At 41.7% G+C, this 23,468-nt stretch overlaps 3 protein-coding genes across 3 annotated transcripts; 1 reads left to right on the top strand and 2 right to left on the bottom strand.

The window, feature by feature from the left end:
- The first annotated feature begins 3,055 nt into the window (after positions 1–3,055).
- On the top strand, positions 3,056–12,857 carry LOC149841219 (uncharacterized). Its single transcript, XM_090003697.1, has 7 exons — positions 3,056–8,413; positions 8,582–8,844; positions 8,926–9,067; positions 10,042–10,243; positions 10,327–10,665; positions 10,768–11,468; positions 11,734–12,857. Exons 1-7 carry the CDS (start codon positions 3,188–3,190, stop codon positions 12,424–12,426), a joined length of 7,566 nt encoding a protein of 2,521 aa, XP_089859823.1. The 5' UTR covers positions 3,056–3,187; the 3' UTR covers positions 12,427–12,857.
- A 385-nt stretch (positions 12,858–13,242) lies between these two features.
- Positions 13,243–15,412, bottom strand: LOC149841218 (photosystem I chlorophyll a/b-binding protein 5, chloroplastic-like). Its single transcript, XM_090003698.1, has 6 exons — positions 15,087–15,412; positions 14,741–14,873; positions 14,011–14,123; positions 13,829–13,933; positions 13,611–13,699; positions 13,243–13,530 (listed from the first exon to the last, which is right to left on the bottom strand). Exons 1-6 carry the CDS (start codon positions 15,296–15,298, stop codon positions 13,388–13,390), a joined length of 795 nt encoding a protein of 264 aa, XP_089859824.1. The 5' UTR covers positions 15,299–15,412; the 3' UTR covers positions 13,243–13,387.
- Positions 15,413–16,501: 1,089 nt separating this feature from the next.
- Positions 16,502–23,240, bottom strand: LOC149841217 (protein CYPRO4-like). Its single transcript, XM_090004710.1, has 2 exons — positions 21,612–23,240; positions 16,502–17,137 (listed from the first exon to the last, which is right to left on the bottom strand). The coding sequence occupies exons 1-2, from the start codon at positions 23,238–23,240 to the stop codon at positions 16,856–16,858; spliced, it is 1,911 nt and encodes a 636-aa protein (XP_089860836.1). The 3' UTR covers positions 16,502–16,855.
- Between the last annotated feature and the right edge of the window lie 228 nt (positions 23,241–23,468).

Raw genomic sequence — 23,468 nt, 5'->3', positions numbered from 1 at the left:
GGCTTGGCTCAACTAGTGTGAGCTTGTCAAGTAAAAAATAATATATTTTAGATATTATTAAACTATTTCTTACGCAAAAATAACTTTAGGATAAAATCTTTTTACTTCTTAAGTCTAAAATAATGCATTTTTTCTTACTCTTATTTTTTCAGCTCTAAAACAATATATTTTTTTCTGTAAATAGGCCAGCTTGAACTTAGTTCATTTAATTCGTGCTCTTTATGAGCTCGGACTTGGTTGGCTTACCACAAGAATGAGCCAAGCTTGAATACTTGAAGGTCCACTCGTTCAACTAAAGGGATTTTCAAAGGTTTGTTTATGGAAGTTATCTTTTCACAACTATTATTTTGACTTTTTTTGTTTATGTATTTTTTTTTGTTTTATAGTGATCACAAAATCATCTATATCATAAAAATCAATCTATGATAGTGAACCAATGAAACTAATGATCTTTAAGGGGTTGCTTGATTGTGTGTCCTGCATGTCGCGTGAGACACCGTAATCAATTGGATCACATTATTTAACAAATGTGGGATGCGACAGATGCGTGAAACACCGTCCACTACATCCAGAAAATGGCTTAAATATTGTTCCACCTTCTGTTACGAAATGAATAGGGACAAGAGGAACAAAGTTTTAAAAAAAATGAGACCCACCTCGACGGGGGTGCCCTTCTCTCCCATTCTCTCTTTCTCTCTCTTGTGCAGTGTTCAGATGTATAGAGGGGCAAATGGTGTTCCGGCTGCCGGTAGAGGTGAGGGTTGTGACAAGGCCGGCGGAGGTGAGGGCGGCAACGAGGCTTCATTCCTCTCTCTCTCTCCCTTCCTTCTTTTTTTTTTCTTCTTCTTTTTATTTTATTTTGAGGTTGATATTGGACACTTATTTGTTGATTAGGTTTTTTTTCTTTTATATTTTTTTTAATCAAGACTTTTCTTTGATTTTCATTGATTATGTTTTTTTCTTTATTTTCGTTGATTAAGGTTTTTTTATTTTTATTGATTAAGGTTTTATATGTTTAATTTATAGTTTATTTTTCTTATAGTTTAAGGTTTTTTTATTTATTTATGATTTTTTTCTTGTATTTAGGGTTTAATTATTTATTTATAGAAAATATGAATATGAATTTTTATTTTTATGTTTTTGGTTTTTGGTTTGTATATAAATATATTGTATTTTGGTTTTTAGTTTTTGGTTTGTTTTATGAATATGAATTCTTGTATGTTGGTTTTTGGTATAAACATATAAATATGATTTATTTTCTTGCATTTTTTGTTTTTAGTTTTTATATAAAATGAATATGAATATGCATTTTAAGGTTTTTGGTTTGTATATAAAAAAATATAAATTTTTATTTTTTTCTTAAATTGCCCATTTGTCAAAAAATATAATTTTAAATTAAGTTTTTTTATAGTTATTTTGATTAGGGTTTTCTTTGATTTGATTAGAGTTTTTACTTTTATTTTTTATGATTAGGGTTTTGAATCACATTTTTTTAATTAAGATGTTTTTTTTATTTTTGGGTAATTAGATTCAATTCGAGATCTATATTCAAGGCAAAAATCCATAATTTTAGACATACCTTCATAATTGGATCTATATCCGAGCAAAAAATTCATAATAAACTTGTTAAAACATGTAAAATGGTGGGCAGATCAAGTCATTCGATCCAAAATAAAGTAATTTGAACCATTATCCATGATTGTTCAAGTTGTTCGCACATCGTCATCAAACAACATACAATTGAAATACAACATCCAGTACGGTCTAAACAAACTTTAGACTCTGAACATAAATTAAGGAATGAATAAAACCAGTCTTTTGTTAGTTTTGTTCTTATGTTCCGTGATTGAATAGACAAGCCATCAAACATGCCCTAAACACCTTATTATCTAAAATCAATTACTTTTGTTTATCATTAAATATAGTTAAAGTTCACCCTTCCTTAATTTTTCATGCTGTTTTTTCATTTTTTTTACTTTGAATGAAATGCCACAAAGGAATATCCACATTCCCCACCTTGTTGATAAAAGAGGAAATGAGAAAAAAAGGAAAAACTCCCATGGTCAAAAGGATGCCACTAAACTAACAAACAGCCAATTAGTTGAGGAAATTATTCAGAACATTAATTTTTTCCTAACACAAAAATTATATTAAAAAAAACCATCTAACCAACGGAAGAAGAGAAGTGCTCTCTCTTTTTCTCTTCACTCTAGTTTATTTTTTATTAAAAGATTAAATAAAAAGTGAGGAGAGAGGGTTTCACAATTAAATAAAAAAGGGGAGAGTGGGAGAGAGGGGGATTCACTCTGATTTTATCTTTTATTATTCACTCTAGGTTATTTTTTCATCAAAAAATTAAATAAAAAGTGGGGAGAGGAGGATTTCACCCTAATTTTATATTCTTTGACAAATTAATAAAAAAAAGGGAGAAAAAGAGAAATTTTATTTTTGATTAAAAAATTAATAATCTTTTTCTCTTTAGTCTAGTTTATTTTTCATCAAAAATTTAAAGAAAAAGGGAGGAGAGAGGATTTCACTCTAATTTTATATTAACAAATTAAATAAAAAAGGGGGAGAGAGAGGAATTCACTCTAATTTTATTTTGTATTAAAAAAAAATAATGAAACAGAGAGAGAGAGAAGCGAAATAGAAGCCAACAAAAGCCCCACTTTTCTCGCGCTCTCTCTCTTTCTCTGCAAAGGGCAAACGTCGCTTAGGGATCATTCCCCTTCGATCCTCCTGCGCGGCCGCCATTCCCACGACCCCAAAGCAACGTCTTCCCGCAGCGGTACCCACCTCTGCCCTCCAAAACCCCATTTTCCCACCCCCCTCCCCATTTGCTTCTTTCTCTCCCTCCCACTCTTTTTTCTTTAACTTTCTAGAATTGATCCGCTGGGATTTTGATCTCGGCTCCTAAACACACCTCCAATTTGAAATCTTGGCGATCCAAGCAGTCTTTTTACCAGATTCGATTGTCCCCTTGTCTGGCCGCACGTTTTGGCCTTCGATTCTTCGCGGGTATTAGGGTTTTAGCTGTAGATTTCAGGGTTTTCTTGGGGTTTAATCCCTTGGATTAGAGTTTCGAGGGTTTTGGCCTTCTTCTTTGGGGCGGGTGTGAGAGTGGTCGGGGCAGGCCGGCTGCGATCCTGGGTTTTTTCATGCTGTGGCTGAGCTCGGCCGTCCGCGAATGGTGAAACCGGGCCCGGGCGTCGGGAGCAAGTTCGTTTCTGTGAACCTGAACAAATCCTATGGGAAGCCTAGCTCTTTGGGTGGTGGTGGGAGGGGTCGGATGTTGGGCCATGGGGGCATGGTGGTTCTGTCTAGGCCCAGAAGCCTGGTTTCCTCCGGGCAGAAGGGTCCTCGCCTCACGGTACCTCCCCCCTTGAACCTGCCGTCCCTAAGGAAGGAGCATGAGAAGATTGATCCATCTTCCAGCGGCCTGATTGGCGCCTCTGGACCTGGTTTGGGCTCTGCTTCGTCAGGCATGGGCTGGACGAAGCCACAGCCTTTGCGAATTGGTGAGGGCGAGGCTGGGCAGCTTTCTGAGGCGGGGAAGACTGCCCCTTCTGGTGCGTCAGCTGCTCACCGCGTGGTGGGTTCAGCTCGGGACGATGCCGGCTGCAGGCCTAGCGTGTACATGCCACCAGGAGCTCGGGCTACCGGAGTTGAGGCGCCAGTTCTGCCAGCTGATGGGTTTCATCCCGTAGAGAAAGCGGTTGTGCTCCGGGGCGAAGACTTCCCTTCGTTACAAGCTTCTCTGCCTGTTGCCCAGTCGCTCTTGCGGCAGAAGGACCAGCAGAAGCAGACTGATGCAGCATTGAAAGAGCAGGGACTGAGGCCCTCGGATGGAATGTTGAATTTGCCACTGTCGTTGTCCATGCGTCCCCAGATAAAGCCTTGGGCTAATGCCGGTAGTGCTGATGATAACGGTGGGTTGGACGGAAAGTCTGCATTTTTTAACGATGGTGAGAAGACAAGGAAGGACGAGAGGATCCTGCCTGGCCCGCTTCCCATGGTTAGATTGAGTCACTCTTACGATTGGGCGGATGATGAACGTGACACCAGTTACCGGCCAGAACACAACAGGGATCATGGGTTCTCAAGAACCGAGATTCATGGTAGGAAGAGAGAATTGGATGTTCCTAGGACTGGGATGCCCCGTGGTGGTAGTAGTAGTGTCTATGATCTTTACTCATTTCATAAGAGTAGCTCATTGAATGCATTGACTTCTGATCGAAATGGTCGAGATACCGTCTTTCTTGATGCTGGTAGGGTTGCATTGAGGGATACCATTCGAGGAGATATATATGTCAGAGAACTGCCTGGTAACAGAGGTGGAAGAGATGAGAATCCATGGAGAGGCTTGCCTGCGCGAAAAGATGGCGTTGGCACCAGAGATACAGGAATGGAACAAAATGGAGGGAGTTATATGAGGCCATCTCTAACTTCGAATATCCTGAAAGATAGTAAGATTGATCGAGCACCATATGGGAGGAATTCATTACAGGAATCATCCAAAGACAGTGCTTGGGATGGTTCTGGGGTGTCTGTCAATGTCAATCAGGATTCTAGGTTCAAGGAGTCTTTTAACAGAGATTCGTATGGACAGTTTGGTCGGAAGGGTAACCATTCTATGGAAGCAGTTGGCGGCAGAGGCACTGAACAAGCTTCTCAGAGCAGACAAAGTGATCTCTCCAACCGGCTTAGAGGTTCTACTGGTGATGCTGTTCATAACACAAGAATATCTAGGTCCTCATTTTCTTCAGGGACAAAAGGGTTCCCTATTAATGATCCAATTCTTAGTTTTGGCAAGGAAAAACGTTTGTTTTCACACAATGGGAAGCCATACATCGAGGACGCTTTCATGAAAGATCTTACAAGTTCTACTTTTGATGGTAGAGATCCTTTTGCTCCTGATATGAGGGTATTCAAGAGGAAGGATGTGCTAAAGACTGCTGATTTTTATGATCCTGTAAGAGAGTCGTTTGAGGCTGAACTTGAGAGGGTTCAGAAAATGCAAGAGCAGGAACGCCATCGGGTGCTTGAAGAGCAGGCAAGAGCCCTGGAGCTTGCACGGAAAGAGGAGGAAGAGAGAGAGCGGTTGGCCAGGGAAGAAGCAGAACAGAGAAGAAAGCTCGAAGAGGAGGCCAGGGAAGCTGCTTGGAGGGCAGAACAAGAGAGGTTGGAAGCTGCTAGAAGGGCTGAGGATCTGAAGAGGGCACGGGAAGAGGTGAAGAGGCATATGCTCTTGGAGGAGGAGAGAAGGAAAGAAGCAGCTAGACAAAAGCTTTTGGAGCTGGAGGCTAGGATGGCAAGGAGGCAAGCTGAAGCCTCAAAAGATGAAAAGTTGAAGAAAACAAGTGATGAGAGTATCCCTGGATCACTGAAAGATAGAGAAAATTCAAGAATAGTTGATGTGGGTGAGTGGGAAGAGAGTGAGAGGATGGTGGAGCGACTTACAAGTTCTGCATCTTCTGAGTCATCTAGTCTCAATCGATCCTCTGATACAGGCTCTAAGCCACACTCTGCAAGAAATGGTAATGCTGCTGGCATGGACAGAACGAAGCATGCAGGCTCTTGGAGAAGGGATGGGCATGATAATGATAGAAGTTCAGCACTGTTCATGCAAGATAATAATCCACATCGTGATGTGGTTCCTGGGGGAAGAGGCTTCTCGAGGAGAGAATCATATGGGGGGCTTGGATTTATGTCAAGTAGAGGATTCTCAAAAGTTGCTGTACCGGAAATGCAGATGACTGATGACATCTCTCAAATGAAAGGACCGAGGTGGAATTTTGCCGTAGATGATCACTACAACAGGGATTTGGATAAAGATGTAGAATATACTGAGAATTCAATGGAGAAGTTTGTGGATCTTGGGTGTGGACAAGTTCACACTCGAGGTGGTCCTCATGTGCCATATGCAGAAAGAATATTTCAGAACTCTGATATTGATGGGATTCCGTTTGGGCGATCACGGCATTTTGTAAGACAGCCTCGTGTTCTTCCACCTCCATCACTGTCTTCCATCAATAGAATTTCTTTAAGTATCAATATTGAACGGTCTAGCTCTTCGACCTTTGTAGATGGTGAACCTGAACACCAGCTTCCTCTACTTAAGGATGCAGAATTTCTTGAATCAGATTATGGAAACAGTCTTCATCAGAACAGAGAGCAATCTGACTTGGTGAACAAGATGCCAGAGAACACAGTTTCCATGAAGGAAAACGAGGATAAGAACACGTTCAGGTGTGATTCTCAGTCATCAGTGTCAGTCTCAAGCCTGCCTAATTCTCCCGCTCATCTTTCACATGGTGACATAGAGGAGGGTGGGGATTCAAATGCTTTGCATGCTGACTATGAGCAGATTGCTATGTCTGACAATGATAATGTTGTGTTGGAATCAGAGGCAGCAGACAAGGTCATCACTGCATCATCAGGTTCAGCATCTCCTGGTGAAGAAGATTGGATAGCTGAAGACAATGAAAGATCACAGGAGCAAGAAGAATATGATGAAGAGGAAGATGCATATCAAGATGTAGATGAAGTACATGAAGGAGATGAAGAGAACTTTGACCTGGCAAAGGATTTCAGAGATTTGCATCTTGAAGAGCAGATTCAAACAGGTGTGCTTATTCAACCAGTTTCGTATATTGAGAACTCAATCGAGGTAAATAACAATGATTTCATTAAAAGTGGAGTTGACTTTCAACAAGTTTCTCCTGATCTTGCACCACCAGACTCGAGATTATCTGAGGCTTCACTTGCATGGGTGGTTCAAAATAGTAACGAAAATGACCAACAACCTAAGATAGACCCATCTGGGTTGCAGTTCTCATTCTTATCTTCATCGATTCAAGAAACTGAGAAGGCACTTCAAGATTTGGTTCTTCAACCGGTGAATGCATCCAAAGAACAAGTATCGTATGCTAAGCATGTGGATAATGAAATGGAACCATCTGATTCTGTCTTATCTGGTCAGCACCTTCCTACATCAGTGGCCACATCTGCATCTTCTATCCAAGCAGTGCAGCCAGTTACATCTGCAGTTTCATCTATCCCAAGCCAGACAGAAGTCCCTGTTCAGGTGCAGTTTGGCCTGTTTTCTGGGCCTTCCCTGATGCCATCACCATTGCCTGCCATCCAAATTGGGTCGATTCCGATGCCCCTCCATCTACACCCTCAGGTTGGACCATCTCTTAGTCAATTGCACCCTCCTCAGCCTCCCATGTTCCAGTTTGGTCAGTTAAGTTACCCAGCTCCGATCACTCAAGGAATCTTGCCAATAGCTCCTCAAACAGTATCTTTTGTTCAGCCAACTGTTCCAGGACATTATTCTATAAGCCAGCAGACAACAGTGCCTCTACATAGTCAGCCTGGTCACGAATCTTCACATAGCACACATACAACAGATAAAATCCCCACAGATCATCTGGAGAGCAAGCAGTCCTTTGCACCAAAAGTTGTGGAGCTAAGGCAAGAAAATCTAACCACTGAACCCACCACATTGCCAACAATGGAGAATATGGAATCTATCGGTGATAAGGCTTGCAGTCATACTGGTAATTCAATTTTTAGTGCAAACGACTTAAGATCTGGACTGCTGCCTAATGCTGGGGATCAAGGCGATGAAGTTGCAGTCACAAAGAAGATGCATAAACCCATGATTAATAGCAGGGATCCACAAGATCAAATTCATGGAGAGCCCATCTTATCTAATGCTTTTTCTGGTGAAAGAGCTACCAGCAGAAGTCCAGCTCCTGGCACAATATCCAGTAATGGAGCTGGTATAGTTGTCTATAATGTTAGGAATGCTGGTGTTGCATACCTGCATCCAGTACCTGAGGTTTCTCGTGTAGGCCCTAATAGCTTTAAAAGAAGGGGTCAGCGAGCCATTCGCCACAATGAGTTCAGAGTGCAGGAGAATGTTGATAGAAGGCAAACAGTTGCTGAGGATTCTGCTAGCTATGCTGGGCAACAGGTGTCAGCTTCCAATATGAGAGTTGCCAGTGTCTCCTCAAAAGGTGGGGGAAGGAAGGATTTTGTTGCACAAAAAGCCACCAAGCTATCAGTTCGATCTGAAAGCATTGAAAGTTCAGGTTATACTAGTTACCATGCTATTGATTCTGGAGGCAAGATAGGGAAAACACTTGGTTCTGAAACATCATTGAAGAGTCTTTCTTTGGAGAAAGGTCCTCGTTCTGTGGGCAGGAACCTCAAGAGGAACATAGGACATGAGGAGGATGTTGATGCTTCTCTGCAGAGTGGCGTTGTGCGTGTTTTTAAACAGCCAGGTATTGAGACACCTAGTGATGAAGATAATTTCATTGAGGTTAGGTCAAAGAGACAGATGTTGAATGACCGGCGTGAGCAGAGGGAGAAGGAAATCAAGGCCAAGTCTAGAGCTGCAAAGGTAACCATTCCTCCATCCACTCGTTATCTGATAGAAGCTTTCTGTTGTTGTCGTCGTTATCATCATCATCATCATCATCTCCTTTCTTCTTCTTCTTGTCTCTCACTTCTATCTACATGCAAGTGGAATGAAACACTTTGGCTTAGATGTGAATAATTTCTGTACCAGGGATCTCGGAAACCTCGATCTGTTTCAAAGAATGATGCAAGGTCATTAATTTCTAGTAAGACCCCTCTGTCTTTGGGTTCTGATGGTGGATCATCAACACCAAATGGGCTTCGTGGTGAACCTGCCATTCCTGATGGAAGGCATAACAATGTTGAAATGCCATTACCAATTGCTAGCACTGTTGCATCCCAGCCTCTGCCTCCAATTGGTACACCTGCAGTACATGCTGATGCTCAAGCTGATATAAGGTCCCTGAATATGAAGTATGTTTACCATCTTCAGTTAGCACTCCCCATTTTATTAAAGATTACTAGTGCTTATTTTCCTACTGGATTCTTCTTCAGCTCTCTTCAGTCAAGTTCCTTCCCAACTATGCCTGGTCGGGGAGGAAACCTGGTTCAGGGCTTGTCATTCGAGAATAGCGATGTCGTTACGGATGATGCATCAACCTCTTTAGGTGCTTGGGGTAATGTACGTGTTAATCATGTAAGCTTCTAGTCTTGGAAGGATCATTCTTTTTTTGGTTTTCTGTAACTCTCCAATTCTTTTATAATCATATTTTGAGGTTTTGGTAGTCTTTCTTATGACAACAACTTTGTTGAGGAGCAATTTCAAGGGAATGAGGTCTCACTAGGTTGTTTATTAATCATTGTATTTTCTAGCTACCTTTGTATTTGTTTCTTTGACATGCTATTTTTGGTAGCCAGTATAGGATCTAGGGATCTTTTTCCCCCATATGATCAGTTTTCGGAGTGCATGTCACCTCTATTGCAATCTTTTCTTTTGCAATGTAGGTGTTTTAGAGGTAGACTTCTTCCATATATAGGTGAGCTTTCCCGTTATATAACATCAACGTTAGGGAATTTTTTCACTCAACTATTTAACTGTGGGAACTATACCATATTTTATTTCTAGACCTTTTACCCTTTTTTTTGTGGAGTTTTGCATACTCCTTGTGGTGCTTTGGAGGGCATGCAGGGTCAGTTTTTTCAGCCTTTCTAGTCCCCATTCTTCTGCTTTTGTGCTTTTATATTCTTTTTTCAGGCATGGATTAGCTTATAACCATGTTTCCAAGTCCTTTGAATGTACAAGAATATATGGCCATGTCAGGTATTCTTGTATTTTTCTATATTCTTCTCAAGTGTCTAAACTTTGCAGGATTTTTAGTTACAGTGGATTTTATTATCTACAAGGAATACGTAGAAGCAAAATTGGATGACTGGAACTACATGATGTCCCTGTTCAAGTTAACGTTCAAGGATTTGTGGCTCACTTTTTTCGATTTCTTAAATAACCCAAGGGAACCTATGTTTCAAAGCAGTTTTGACTGAAATGTTAAATTTGAGTAGGTTTGTTGTCATAGTAGTCACTACTATGGCAATTTGAATGCTCTGGGATCTGCATCTGACCTCCCCTTCTTTATTGCCCCCATCCTGTCTGCTAACAAATTTTTTCTCCAGGTCATGTCATTGATACAGAACCAACTTGATGATGCTATGAAGCCTGCAAGTTTTGATGCTCGGGTTTCTCCTCCAATTGATCATAACAGCTTGGTTCTGGAAACTAGCAAAGGATCCACCTCAATTAAAGCACAGGATAAATCATTCCCTGCTTCAGCAGGCTCTCTTAATTCGCTCCTTGCTGGAGAGAAAATTCATTTTGGTGAGGATATGTTTGTGCTCACTTCGTTGGATGATCTATCTAAGATATGGCTGGTCAATTTTCTGAAATTGTCTTCGTTTCAGGTGCTGTTACTTCTCCCACCATCTTGCCACCTAGTAGCTGTGCTGTTTTGAGGGGTGTTTGCCCTTCTGTTTCGTGCATGTCAGATGTGTCAATTGAACAGAAAGTGACTGCAGCAGAGGGTGATTGCATGATCTTATTTGACAAAGCGAAGCATTCTGAAGAGTCTTGTGTTCAGCTGGAGGATGCTGAAGATGAGGCTGCGGCTGCTGCTTCAGCAGTTGCTGTTGCTGCTATCATCAGCGATGAGGCAGTTGGAAATGGTCTAGGTGCTGGTTCTGCATCTGTCACTGATACAAGAAGCTATGGAGGTGTAGATGTTTCTATGTTGCCTACGGGAGGTATGAGGTCTTTGCTCACTTCATTAAACAAATTGTGTATCTGCTGTTGATGCTTGGTTGCAACCTGCTGTTTGTTGATGTGATATTTTCATCTTATTGCAGCTGTAGCTAGCAGTCTGCCATTTTCTAGTCAATCAAGAAGTGAAGAATCCTTTTCTGTAGCTCTTCCTGCTGATCTTTCTGTGGAGACTCCATCCCTATCCTTATGGCCACCCTTACCAAGTCCACAGGGCTCTTCCAGTCAAATGTTGTCTCACTTTCCTGGGGCACCACATTCACATTTTCCTTGTTTTGAAATGAACCCAATGTTGGGTGGCCCTGTTTTCACTTTTGGTCCACATGATGAGTCGACTAGCAGCCAGCTGCAGGCTCAAAAGAGCAATGCATCTGGTTCAGGATCGCTTGGGGCCTGGCAACAATTCCATTCAGGTGTAGACTCCTTCTATGGCCCTCCAGCGGGCTTCACTGGCCCTTTTATTAGTCCTCCTGGGGCCATCCATGGTGTTCAAGGTCCTCCCCGCATGGTTGTTTATAACCACTTCGCTCCAGTGGGGCAATTTGGGCAAATGGGTTTAAGATTGATGGGCACTGCATATATTCCATCAGGGAAGCAACCTGATTGGAAGCATATCCCTGTATCTTCTACTGCAGTGGGCCTTAACGATAGCAACATCAACAATGTCAATATGGTGCCTGGTCAATGTGATGCCAGCATACCTGTGCCAATCCAGCATTTGGCCCCTGGGTCTCCACTTGTGCCAATTGCATCTCCTTTGGGCTTGTTCGACATGTCACCATTCCAGGTAGATTAGCAGATTATCATAGTGCATTATACTTTAGAAATGAGATATTTTGACATGATTGGATTTATAAGTCGGTGATATTGCTGGTATTATGAAATTTCCATTTTTGTTTCTGAAAATATTACCAAAGTGAAGATTATAGGTTTATTAAAAATGCATTACTCATGGTTTCTTTGTTTCTGTTAATGTCATGATTTTATCTTTATCCGAATTCAATCATACATATGGAGTAACTGACAATGTGATAAACCTATTTACATTGCAGCCATCTGCAGACTTAGCAGTGCAAGCTCGTTGGTCTCATATTCCTGCACCATCCCTTCATTCTTTTCCTCCTTCAGCTGGTATATCAATGCCACTGCAGCAATCAGAGGTTCCTCCCCAACAGTTTAACCATACAACAACAGTCGAGTCAAGTGGGAGTAGGTTCGATGAAGGCCGACCTTCAAAGCCTGCAGATAGTAATAAAACATTTCCAACAAACGATGCAGCATCACAGTTCCCTGATGAATTGGGATTGGGTGATGCATCATCTGGCTGTGGTTCTCTTCCTGTTCCAGCTAGCAGGCCCAGTTCCTACAGCATTGGGAATGTTAAGGGGCAGAATAGTGGCAAAAACTCGTCAAGAAGCACTGCTACTAATGTTGGTGAGGGCAGTGGTATTGGTGATAGCAGTAATAATGTCAGTGCCACTACACATGGAAGCCAAAGTTCTAGCTCTACGTTTAAGCTCCAGTCTGCTCAGCCTCAAACTTCTTCAGCTCAATTTCCTATTGGATACACAGAACAGAAAGGTAGAGGAGCAACACAGAAGCTGGGTTCCAGTAGTGAGTGGCCACGAAGGACTGGATTTACTGGCAGGAACCATGCTGCAGGGGGGGATAAGAACTTTACTGCTGCTAAAGTGAAGCAGATCTATGTTGCTAAGCCAGCATCAAGTGGTACATCAGCGCTTTGAATAGATGAATATTAGAACTAGAAAATTCCACAGCGTGTTGCAATCTACACCAAGTTGATTAGTTGGGAGAGAAGCCTATTGGTGCCGAAGCCTTGTAGTTCAGTGCAAGGCATGGGTTTTAGATAAGTTGCCTCCTATGTAAGAGCTGTATTGGCTCTGAATTGGTGGTGTGTATTGTTAGTCAGTGAGTGGGGAGAGGGAGCTACACATTTTTTTCCCCATTTCGCTGTATAAGCGTTCTGCCTATCTTCTTGGTCCAAACCAAGCGTTTGTTGCAGACTTGACGATGCGCAGAGCAATATTGGTGTCTGCTTATGCATCTTATTCTTGAAAAATTGTTTGGAAATACGCAGTGTTCTCTGTATGGAGCACTGTGGATGTTTCTTTACCTAATAATATTTTGTAATTCTGATCTTTTTGAGATATTAAAATGGTATATTACAAGGCTAAGAGGTCATTTAGATGATGCAGGAAAATGAGTTTCTCATGTCTTTGAAAACAGTATTACCATTTGAAGGCTTTTGGCTGCCATTTTATAAAACATTGTTATGAAAATGGTGTTCGAGGAGGAAAATGATGGTTTGGAATAATGGTGATGGTATATATTTTTTCTTGAGCCTTTGTTTGTCGCCTTTCTTCCAGGTCCAATCTTACTGTACATCACCGTATATCTCATCTTCCGCACCCCCATTCGGGCATGGAAATGCTGTACAAGGTGTCTCTCTATCATCCCAACTAATTTCCTGCCATATGATGCCGTGAAAATTGCCCAAAAAAGGTGAAGAGGAAGATTTTAAAGTACCAATTTGAGTGAAGTTTATGCACGAAAGAAGAGAGCTTAATGTTAAAAATTTGGAAATGCTGAACATGTACAAATAGTGACTGCATGACCTGTAATTACATTAGAAACAGTACAAACGTACACCTCTCTCTCTCTCTCTCTCTCTCTCTCTCTCTCAGTTTATGACCCCATGGAAGAGAGAGTCTGAATAACAGTTGTATGCCATGGATTTGAGAGGTGGGCAACCAGATTATCAATAGGACCAGTATGTGTTAAAGAGGCTTGAACAAAAATGCCAAGCATTGCAATCATTGCCAGTCGTCCTGTCACAACACAGTAACCATGACTAATTAGCAATCAGCTATCTTGAATTGGTGTGCCTACTCTGGCTAGAGAGACCAACCATTTTTTATTTCTTTGAGCTTCAATTCATGAGCTTGGTCAATGTCCTTTGCCAGACCTAGTGGGTTGAGCAAGGGCCCCCCTGGATAGCTGTTTTCATTTAGAAAGAGCGATTAGTTCGAAGAGTGAGAGGTGCCTTTCTTTTTTCTGGGTTTTGATATTTGTTTATTTTCCTTTTCCCTTCTAATTTGGTCTAGGCATATCCATCAGAGAACTCACCCTGGTGCCAATCCTTCGAGTGCGGCTTCTAAGCCGAAGAATGACCCTTCTTTTGCTTGTGATCCGGGATTAATGAAATCCATGTACCTCTTGGTCTCAACAAATCTGACAAAATGGATAGAGGATTAATCCTTAATATGCAGTTACTTGACTAGATATTCAGACTGGTTGGGTCACTTTACCCCATTAGAAGCAGTTGAACAATAAATAATGTCTTTGTGCTTGCAAAGTCGAATTTTACTGCTCCAGCTTCATACCAAACTGGTAGATCTTTGATTCCCGTTACTCGGAGTAACTGCAATTCTTAGGAAAAAAAAAATCAGCCGAGGGGTAAGCCCACCGAGTTTTACACTGCCAGGACAGTGACCGTAAGTACGTCTGGCAGAACCAGCGTGGCTAGGTCTCTGATCCTGGGGTGGTTTCTCCATGTAAATATAAAAAAAAAAACTAAGAATCAAAGAACAAGTTAGATATGTCATCAGAAAGGCCTGAAATTATTGATCTTGGAACACACCAGTTGAACCAGTTTTTCCAACAGATTTTCTCAGCTCTCTTTTCACAGAAATGTAATTGGGTATCTCAGACTAGGAGAACTTTTTGCCACCAAAGTTATCATGCTATAACAATCTTCTTGAACTTTTCTGCATTCTCTGAAAGGAAAAAAGTTATTTTTTTTAAGAGGATTTGATTATCTGAGAAAGCAAGCCGATTGCCCCCTTATAGAGAGGAATTTGGCTACCTCAGACTTGGAAAATTTCTTCCCTATCTGAAGGAGAATGATAATTTGATCCATCATCTCTCTCTCTCTCTCTCTCTCTCTCTCTCTCTCTCTCTCTCTCTTGTTTGGAAGAACACCTCAAGCCCCCATTTTACCAGTGCTAGTGTCCACTGAATTGTACCAGATATACTCACATCAGTGAAGAGAATTCCTGCCACACCAGCCATTGCAAAACGAGCGTGCACAAGCTCTGCCTGAACATACCATCTTAGACTTTTTGGGTCTTCCCCTAGACCCAGTGGATCAAACCCAAAATCCCCGGCCAGGCTGCACCAACAGACCAACATTTGTTATAGTTACCTATCAACCTCTTCCATTCTGACCATTTCACTAAACGGCACAATCTCTCTCTCTCTCTCTCTCTCTCTCTCTCTCTGTGACTTGAGGTCGCTTAAAATTCAGACCAAGAACATTGGTTTGCAGAGAATTACGAGTTTTCTTCTCTCAACCTTAACAGTTTATGTTCGCTGGAAAACTTACGTGTCATCCAAGTGTGGAGGAGGATCCAAACCAGGAAGCCAAGAAGCCCGCTGGGCTCGAACTGTCGTCAGCCTTCGAGGACAGTTAATGGCAGCAGCAGTATTGAACAGCCCATGCCGGTGGAAGCCTAGATGATTAATCGACGAAGGATAGCACAACAAAGAAGGGTAGCAGCAGTTACAGGCAGAAACCATCGCCATCGCCATCACCATCCCTTAGCAGTAGTCACAGGCAGAAACCTCACCACCAATGCTTGCAGTAACAGCAGCAATGCAGAGCCACAGATTTTAAACAGTTAAAGATAGCAACGCCCTCCTCACCATGCTTATTAAAAGTTATTGGGACCCAATTAGCCTTGCTCTTCAAATCTATCGCCCTCAAATAAATCGCCCTCACTCGTTAGATCCGAAACCTGAGGTCTAAGGCTGGTAAACAAGCCGAGCTGCTCGTGGCTCGGCTCAGCAAGCTGAATATGAAAAATAGGTACTTGGTTCATCTCGCCTCGTATAAGCTCGTCAGGTAGTAAGAAATATATTTTAAATATATTTTCCACAGTTTTTTATAATCCTATTTCTTTCAGTTCTAAAACAATGTATTTTTTCTATAAATAAGCCAGCTCGAACTCTGCTCGTTTAACTTGGGTTGATTATGAGCTTGAACTCGGCTTAGCTCACCACAACAATGAGCCAAGCTTGTCTCGTTCAGCTTGTTTACGGCACTACCGAGGAGCACTGGACACTTTAGGAGTTAAGGTATGTTTGAATCCCCTGGATCTCAAGACCCAACGGATCAGATTTAATGCCTACGCCCCAATCAGAATGATTCAAACATTGAATCTGAGATTCAATTATACCATAAATTCACGAATCTTCCCCAACTTGGGCACAAGGCCAAAGTCATAAATCAAAGCCCTGCCCAATGGAATTGATATGTTAAATCATAGATCAGATAAATCTCAAGGATTGGACCTTGTTTTGTTGAGGCGTGGTTAGGTGATCGGGGTGAATACTTTACAAAGTACTCAGGCCATGCAAAACACAGAAAATCGCTAATGGTTGCCGCGATTTTCTCGTGTGTAACATATAACGCAGAAGATCTTTACATGCACAGCAATTTTCTGTGTTTTGTGTGGCCCAAGTACTTTGTAAAGTAGTCAGGCCTGACCACTTGATCTGCTCTGAGTTTTGTTGCACCAGTCATGCAATTGAAAGAAAGCAAGGGCCAGGAATGTCAGACCCAGATATGTACCTGATTCCAGTCCAATATCTTCACAAAACTTGCCCACTTTCATCCACCAAACACAATTTCCAGCAAAAGCATATCCTAGGCCGTACAAGTCAGGTACAAACACATTCAGATGATAATCACATAACAGTGAATTTTAAGAATGTTCTAATATTTCCTTTTTTCATAAAAACAATCGTTACAAATGAAGTTCCCAGAGAATTGAGAGTTCAAACCAAATGAAAAGGATCTACTGCATTTAATTGGATAATATCATACGCTTCTGCATGAACATAAGCAGCACAGGAGAGGACAAACATGTAATATGGCAATGAGCAAAAAACATTCAGTTTACAGAAACACAACACAATCTTCACTAATTAAAATGCGAACAAAATAGATGTCTTTTAAAGAGAGAAAAAAGTGCAAATGCTATTCAAATACATTTGGAGAAATCCAGAAGCACAGAAAACTCCAATCCATGACAGGCGTCTTTGCTAGCCTCACACTCAAACAGGCATGAAGAAGATTCAGCACCCAGTGAATCATCTTTTATTTGATATGCTGAAAGAACTAACTTTCATTGGTGTGGCAACTACCAGTGGAGCTTCTGGGGAATTGGTTACAGCAAACTTATCATGCATGAAGCGACTGTCTACAATTGATTCATCCTTGAGAACAATCTTGTAGCAATAGCAGCTCTTCAGGCCTTCTTGATTATGGTAACAATCGTGAGCACTGTTCTTCACCTGCTGGAAATTCCATATAACACTGAACTTGCCGACGCTAGCAACAAGATGCCGTTCTTGTTTCCCACCCTCAGTAATCTGCAGAAATTGTAAAATCATACATCAGGATCAGGGTTCATTTAGCCTTCACAGCGCAACTCAGCCATACTGCAAGTAAACTAGAGGCAACAAGAAACTATCCCTGGTGGACAGGGGGAGAGTACTGAAGGAGTTTTACACTGCAGATGCTGAAACAGGGCCACAGTCAACGTGGCACCTCTCAGCCCATAACGGCATGTCCAGACCAAAGCAGTGGTTTCTCCCCGTTATATAAAAAGAAAAGGAAAATGGGTAAACTAGCCTTTGGGCCAAAAGTTTTGGTGATAGAACAAATGCACCTGGCATAAGAGCTGACAACATGATAAGATGAAAAGAGATTGGCAGTAGCATAAGCCAGTTCACGCATATTAGTTCCAAAAAATAAAATAAAAAAATAAAAAATAGCATTATTTTTCATGCATAAAAGAGCACTTAACAAGATCATTGAGAGGCTAACAATATCGGTTCTTTGTCAGGCAGCTAAACTAGAAAACTCTTTTTCTATTAAATTGTCAAGCAACAGTGACGTAAGAGTTTGAAATTTCCACAACCACAAAAGAGCCCTTTCTTTTTTAAGCAACCTCTATTTGGAGAATGATTTCTCCCAGCTGAGGGTTTGAAGAAACAAAGTGCTTAGCTGTCTGCTGCTACCAGTATGTTATGAAGGTTTTCTCCCAAAAATTTCCTTCAAATTTTCCGTTCATTTTAAAATATCCACATTTTGTACATGAGTAGCACAACAAAAAGAAAACAAAGACTCTTTTATCATTAACACAAAAAAGTGACAAATTGACAGTCATAAAATGAATTAGTCTACTCTTTTCTAAACCTTATAAATGAGATCCTCAGTTATTTCTGATGTTGCTAAATCAAAATTCCTCTTTTATACTTTGATCTTTGAGTGCATCAAGTGAATGATGCACAAATAATGAGAGTAACCTGACTTCTTACCAGAGTTACCAGTCGAGGAAGCGGGAGTGGGAAGCGATACGGGAAGCGGGAGCGGGAAGCGAGGCACTTTAAAAAATTTAGGAAGCGGGGAAGCGTGGGACCACTTAGAAGAAAATTCCGAACCGTCTCGGAAACGACCTAGGAAGCGAACCGGAAGCGACCTAGGAAGCGAACCGGAAGCGAGGGGAAACGAAAAAAATGAAAAAATGGGGAAGCGAGGGGGAAGCGAGGGGGAAGCGTGGGGGAAGCGTGGGGGAAACGTGGGGGAAGCGTGGGGGAAGCGCGCTTCCCATTTATGGGAAGCGCGTTTCCCATATATGGGAAGCGCGTTTCCCATAAAAGGGGGACGCGCTTCCCATAAAAGGGAAGCGCGCTTCCCAAAAAAGGGGGACGCTTCCCCTCACGCTTCGGAAGCGCGACGTTTCGCGCTTCCGAAGCGCGCTTCCCCTTTTGCCTAGGCGCTTCCGGTAACTCTGCTTCTTACTGCCTGTTAGGCCTAAAGAGGTGCAAAGAACAAAATGATACCATGATTTGGAATGGTTGAGGAACCATAACCATTAAGGATTGACAAATGCAAAGACCAGGTTCAAGTTTGTTTCCAGCAAAAGGCCGATAGAGTGCAGCCAGTCACCGTCTTTGCCGGCTTATGCACTTAACAAATTCACTTAGGGCATGTTTGCTTTGGTCACAGGTAGGGATGAACAATATCATCTCTGAAAGTAGCTGTGATTGCTGGTCACAAGGTCAATGTTGTGACCAACTTTCACAAGATTCAAGGCAAGAACAATCACAACTTGTACTTTTCTCATGTTTCACTAACCTTGAGAAAGCGTGTGACTGTGATTTACAATTACAGGACCTTGAGAAATACAAGAGTCACAGAGCATTGCAAACATGCCCATAGTAGAATAAGATAGTGACAAAAGGACCAAGGGCTGTGTTACCCAGTCACCACATCAAGGCTTGAAGAAAACTAGACAAAGAACACATATATAAAGAGATATCCACTCCACAGCCACAGGGCAGACAGAAATAAGACAGGGTGCCCATATGCTACCTTCTCTTGCTCCTCCCTTCCCTTTGGCATCTGGCGTACGCGATCTCGGCCATGTCCTTTTAATGTTCTATGACGCATATCACAGAAACATTTTGTGATGACCCTCTGTCTGGGTCATTGTAGCATGTCTTGCCCTAACAAGAATGATATTTATAGGAGGATGTTTGGAGTGAAAAAGTAGAGATTAATGCTTTCTTGTTGAAGCGACAAACTATTACTGCACAAATATCTCATAGAACAGAAAAAGAGAACTGCAAAAAGGAGATAGTTTTAGAAGCACCCTTTTTTATTTTTTATTTCTTATTGAGGACAAAATCCCGACAATTTAGATCACTGATAAGCATTTTCATCCATCTTTTTCTCAAAAGACTACCTTAGTGTCACACGACACTACACCTGATTTTAATCTAGACCCTCTTCGTGCCTGAAGAAGCATTAGTTTCCATCTTGATGAGTAATTGATTTCTATGAATTAAGCTTCCTACAAACTGTTCAAATTTTTGATATAACAAAAATATGGGGAGGTGCCACAACACATTTAATCATTAGACAGTGAAGCTTTCGTTAAACTATTGCAAAGTAATATAAATGTAGTAGACATGGGTGGGACAACTAGATAATCTCGTAATTTGCTTTGTAACTGTAAAAAGTGAGGTAAATTTGATAAAATAGCAAGTAGATTCCATGGAACCCACTTGGAAGACAGAGGATATAGAAAAGAAATTGTGAAAGGGGAGGGTAAGACCCACAAATTATCTAGTTCAAGTGTTTAATACCCACTTTCTTTTATAATATCTTCACAATACAACACCCACACATGCACACTGTTAAAATATATGTATATATATATACATATATTATGTTATACACTGTTTGTAATAAGTAATTCCCTTCAGGGGCATCTTCATCTTTTCCCTTCATTGTAATAAGTACTGTCCACTAGGGACAGTTTTGTACTTTTCCTTCTTTTTTTATATTTTTGTCTTTTTATATTAAAGAAGGGGCTCTTTGGTCCTTTGAACCAAATATATGTTGGGAGTCCCAATGGTCATAAATATGGCCGTTGGGAGCTCCCAACAACCCTATTTGGGGGCTCCCTTTTCTCTTGCATTCTATACATATGGAACTTTTTGTCCCTATTTATCAATGCTTCTTCTAAGCATTTAAGTGCAATAAAAGTTATATTTTTTTTATGTTGATTGTGTTTATGTTCTAGACTCGTTGAAGTCTTTGTATGCACTTTTGTGTACCTTCATGCCTTTGTATTGTCCTTTCTTGGACTTGTGTATGTGCTTATGCACCTTGTTTTCTAATTCCGCATACTTCATTACACACATATCTTCCATTCAAGGCTCACAATGACCAACACTTCACACCATTGTTTGACACCAATGCTCAGCAGTTTCCAAGTAACATAGCTTATATATGTAGGGAAGTGATGCACAATTTCCTTGTTTTCTGGAAATAGTTGACCGCAAGGATTCCCCAAAAATGTGTAGAATAGAACCCCCCTTAGTAAAATTCTGTTTCAATGAAGACAACAAACAAATACAGTCTAAGCATAACTTTTCTAGTTCTGGAATCTGAAGACTAGGCAATCGAGGAAATCTAGGGTTTTAAAAAAATGAACCTAAAGTGAAAAATATCATATATCAATAAAAAACCACATGCTGTGATAAACTGGTTGACATGTAAAGTCAAAACATCATATATCAGTAAACCTATGTTACGTGGATACGGCTGTGGATACAAGGACACAACCATTTTTATGAAGTTTCCAGTACGACTTGTACATAAAGGGATACATAACTGCAGTCAAAATGGAGTATCCGTGACACAGCAGTAAACAAATACAAACGACTCTAAATTTATTCATATCAACCAATTCAGTCCCCAAAAAAGTAGAAAACTAAAAAGCTTAACTTGCACACATGCACAATCACCTTCTAAACATAGACTTTTTAGACCTACCTCAAATTGTTATTAATATCTATAGTGAGGAAAAGTAAAATGTGTTACCTCGCCATGACTTGAAGCCAGGTAAAGACAGAAGCATGCGTGCAGGCAGATGAGAGAGAGAGAGTATTTTTTCCCTATCACTTTAAACCATCAAAGTGAACAACGTCATTCCAGAGCAACACCTATAAGAAAACATGTCTTCACCTGAACTTGTCTTCAGTTTGTATAATAGAGAATTTTGCATCAAAACTTAAATGTCACCTAAGGTATCTGATGCTTGAAACTAGAACACAATCTAGATATGGTCAAATTGTTAAACATATCAATATATAAAACTGTACTCATCATATAAACCTATAGTAAACGCTAAACAGCCAATACAAACATCCAAATAATGGCATTGCTTTGTATGTCAATTTCAGTAGGTATAAAGCTAAAGAAAGAGTACCTCATCAACCTACTCATAGAAACAATTCGTTAAACAATAACATCATGCAAATCTCTTACCCAGGAAAATTGTCCTCCATGGAACTTGTTGTTCTGGCCTGACAAATGTGAATCAAGAGGGGTCAGCTTCAGCAACCGCGGAGCGGCGATCTTATTACCCATACGGCCAGCGAAGCCAGTCTTCGTCTTCCCATCTTTGTCAGAGAACAATGTGCAAATCAGGATCAAATACGTATCTGTTGTTCCCAATATCCACTTCCCATCATAAGTTACATCAACATGAGTAATGGGAGACCCAAGTCCTGGAAATGCTGTCTTAGCCATCCTCATCGAACGATCCGAGTACAGACGGATCTTCCCATCAGCCGAACCAACCACAATGCACCCATCACCAGTGGTGGCAAAACACAGGAATTTGGTATTACTAGCAAATTGATGCCCATCTGCCCAGTGTAGAACAGGACTATCCAGTTGCTGGACCACCCCTTTGCGATCACGCATATCCCACCTACAAAGCCTCCTATCATCTAGACCCAAGAATGTCGATCCAGACGGATCTAATTGCGCGCCCTTGTTGTCATTCGTTATATCTCGCATCGTTATCTCAGTGTTATCCTTGGCAAACTTCCATTCCGTCACTACCTTCCCAGTCTCAATATCCAATTGATGAAGCCCGGTGGCATGTGGTTTCCCTTCTCCTGCTGGACTCATCAAAAGCATATTCGTCTCTGCCTTCATCAACAGAGCCTTCTTAGGGGTTTCAAAGGAAGAAGAAGAACCCAACCCGCTAAACCTACCCTTGCCATTATTGAATTTCACGGAGACTCCCTTGCCATGAATGCCATGACTCAAGTTCTTCACGGCATCGATACCGGAATCGCTCACCAGAAAACTGTAGTCAAGCGCACCCATCGCGATACTCTGGATCCCTCCGTTCGTAGCCTCCTCCAACTCTTCCAAGAGATCCTGCTTGTCTCTCACAGGCGTATAGGCCTCCTTGAAGCTCTCCTCCGCGTCTTCCCACATCGAATCGTCGGCCTCCTTCGGATCAAACCAACCTCTGAAGTCCTTCCCGTAGAAATCCTCCTTGTTGGACGCCTCTGTCTCGTGCAGATTCTCGAACAAACAGTTCTGAAACTCGGCAAGGAATACCCTGTAATCCTCCGGAGTGAAGAATTTCAGAGCCCAGATGCCGTCACACACGAAATCGACGCGTCGCTGGTCGTCGAACATCTTCATCTGCAGCGCCGGCGACACCAACCCTCGGACCTTGAAGCCCACCTTGAGAACCCAACTCCGATGGAACTTGGGCTTGCCCTTGACCTTGAGGGAGCCCTCGGTGGCGTCTCCGTTCTCGTCGACCAAGGCGTAGGTCGTGAGCTTCTCGGAGACTATCCATTTGGCGCTGGGGGTGTTCCCGCCGATGTGCAGGTAGAGCTTCACGGCGTTCCTAACGCGGGGCACGTTAGCGTACTTGAGCTTGAGGGCCTTGAGCGTGGCGTTGATCTCGTCGAGGGACGAAGGCGACGGAGAATTGGGGTCTGGGGTTCTGAAGGAAGCAGGGGTCCTTTGTTCCCTGCTTTCCTCCTTTTCCTCTTCCGACTGCAGTTCTTCTTCTTCTTCTTCTTCTTCTTCTTCCTCTTCTTCCGAATCGCAGAGATTTCCCTCCCGACTTTGAGATCCTCCCATGGTGAAGAGAGAGAGAGAGAGAGAGAGAGAGAGAGAGAGAGAGAGATGATTTGAAAGTTGGAAATGGGGAAAAAAACGGAAAAGCGCAGTTTCAAAATATAGGGCTTTTATAGAGACCGGAAAATGCCGGTTCATGACGCGTTTGAAATCTAGGGTTTCTTTACAGCTACCGGAAAAGACGGGTTAATAAGGAGGGATGAAACCGAGTGTAGCCGGTGAGCGTCGACC

The sequence above is a fragment of the Nuphar pumila genome, chromosome 4, assembly GCF_984573655.1.
Source record: "Nuphar pumila chromosome 4, dmNupPumi1.hap1.1, whole genome shotgun sequence".
NCBI classification, from domain to species: Eukaryota; Viridiplantae; Streptophyta; class Magnoliopsida; order Nymphaeales; family Nymphaeaceae; genus Nuphar; species Nuphar pumila.
This window is presented reverse-complemented; position numbering and strand designations above follow the sequence as displayed.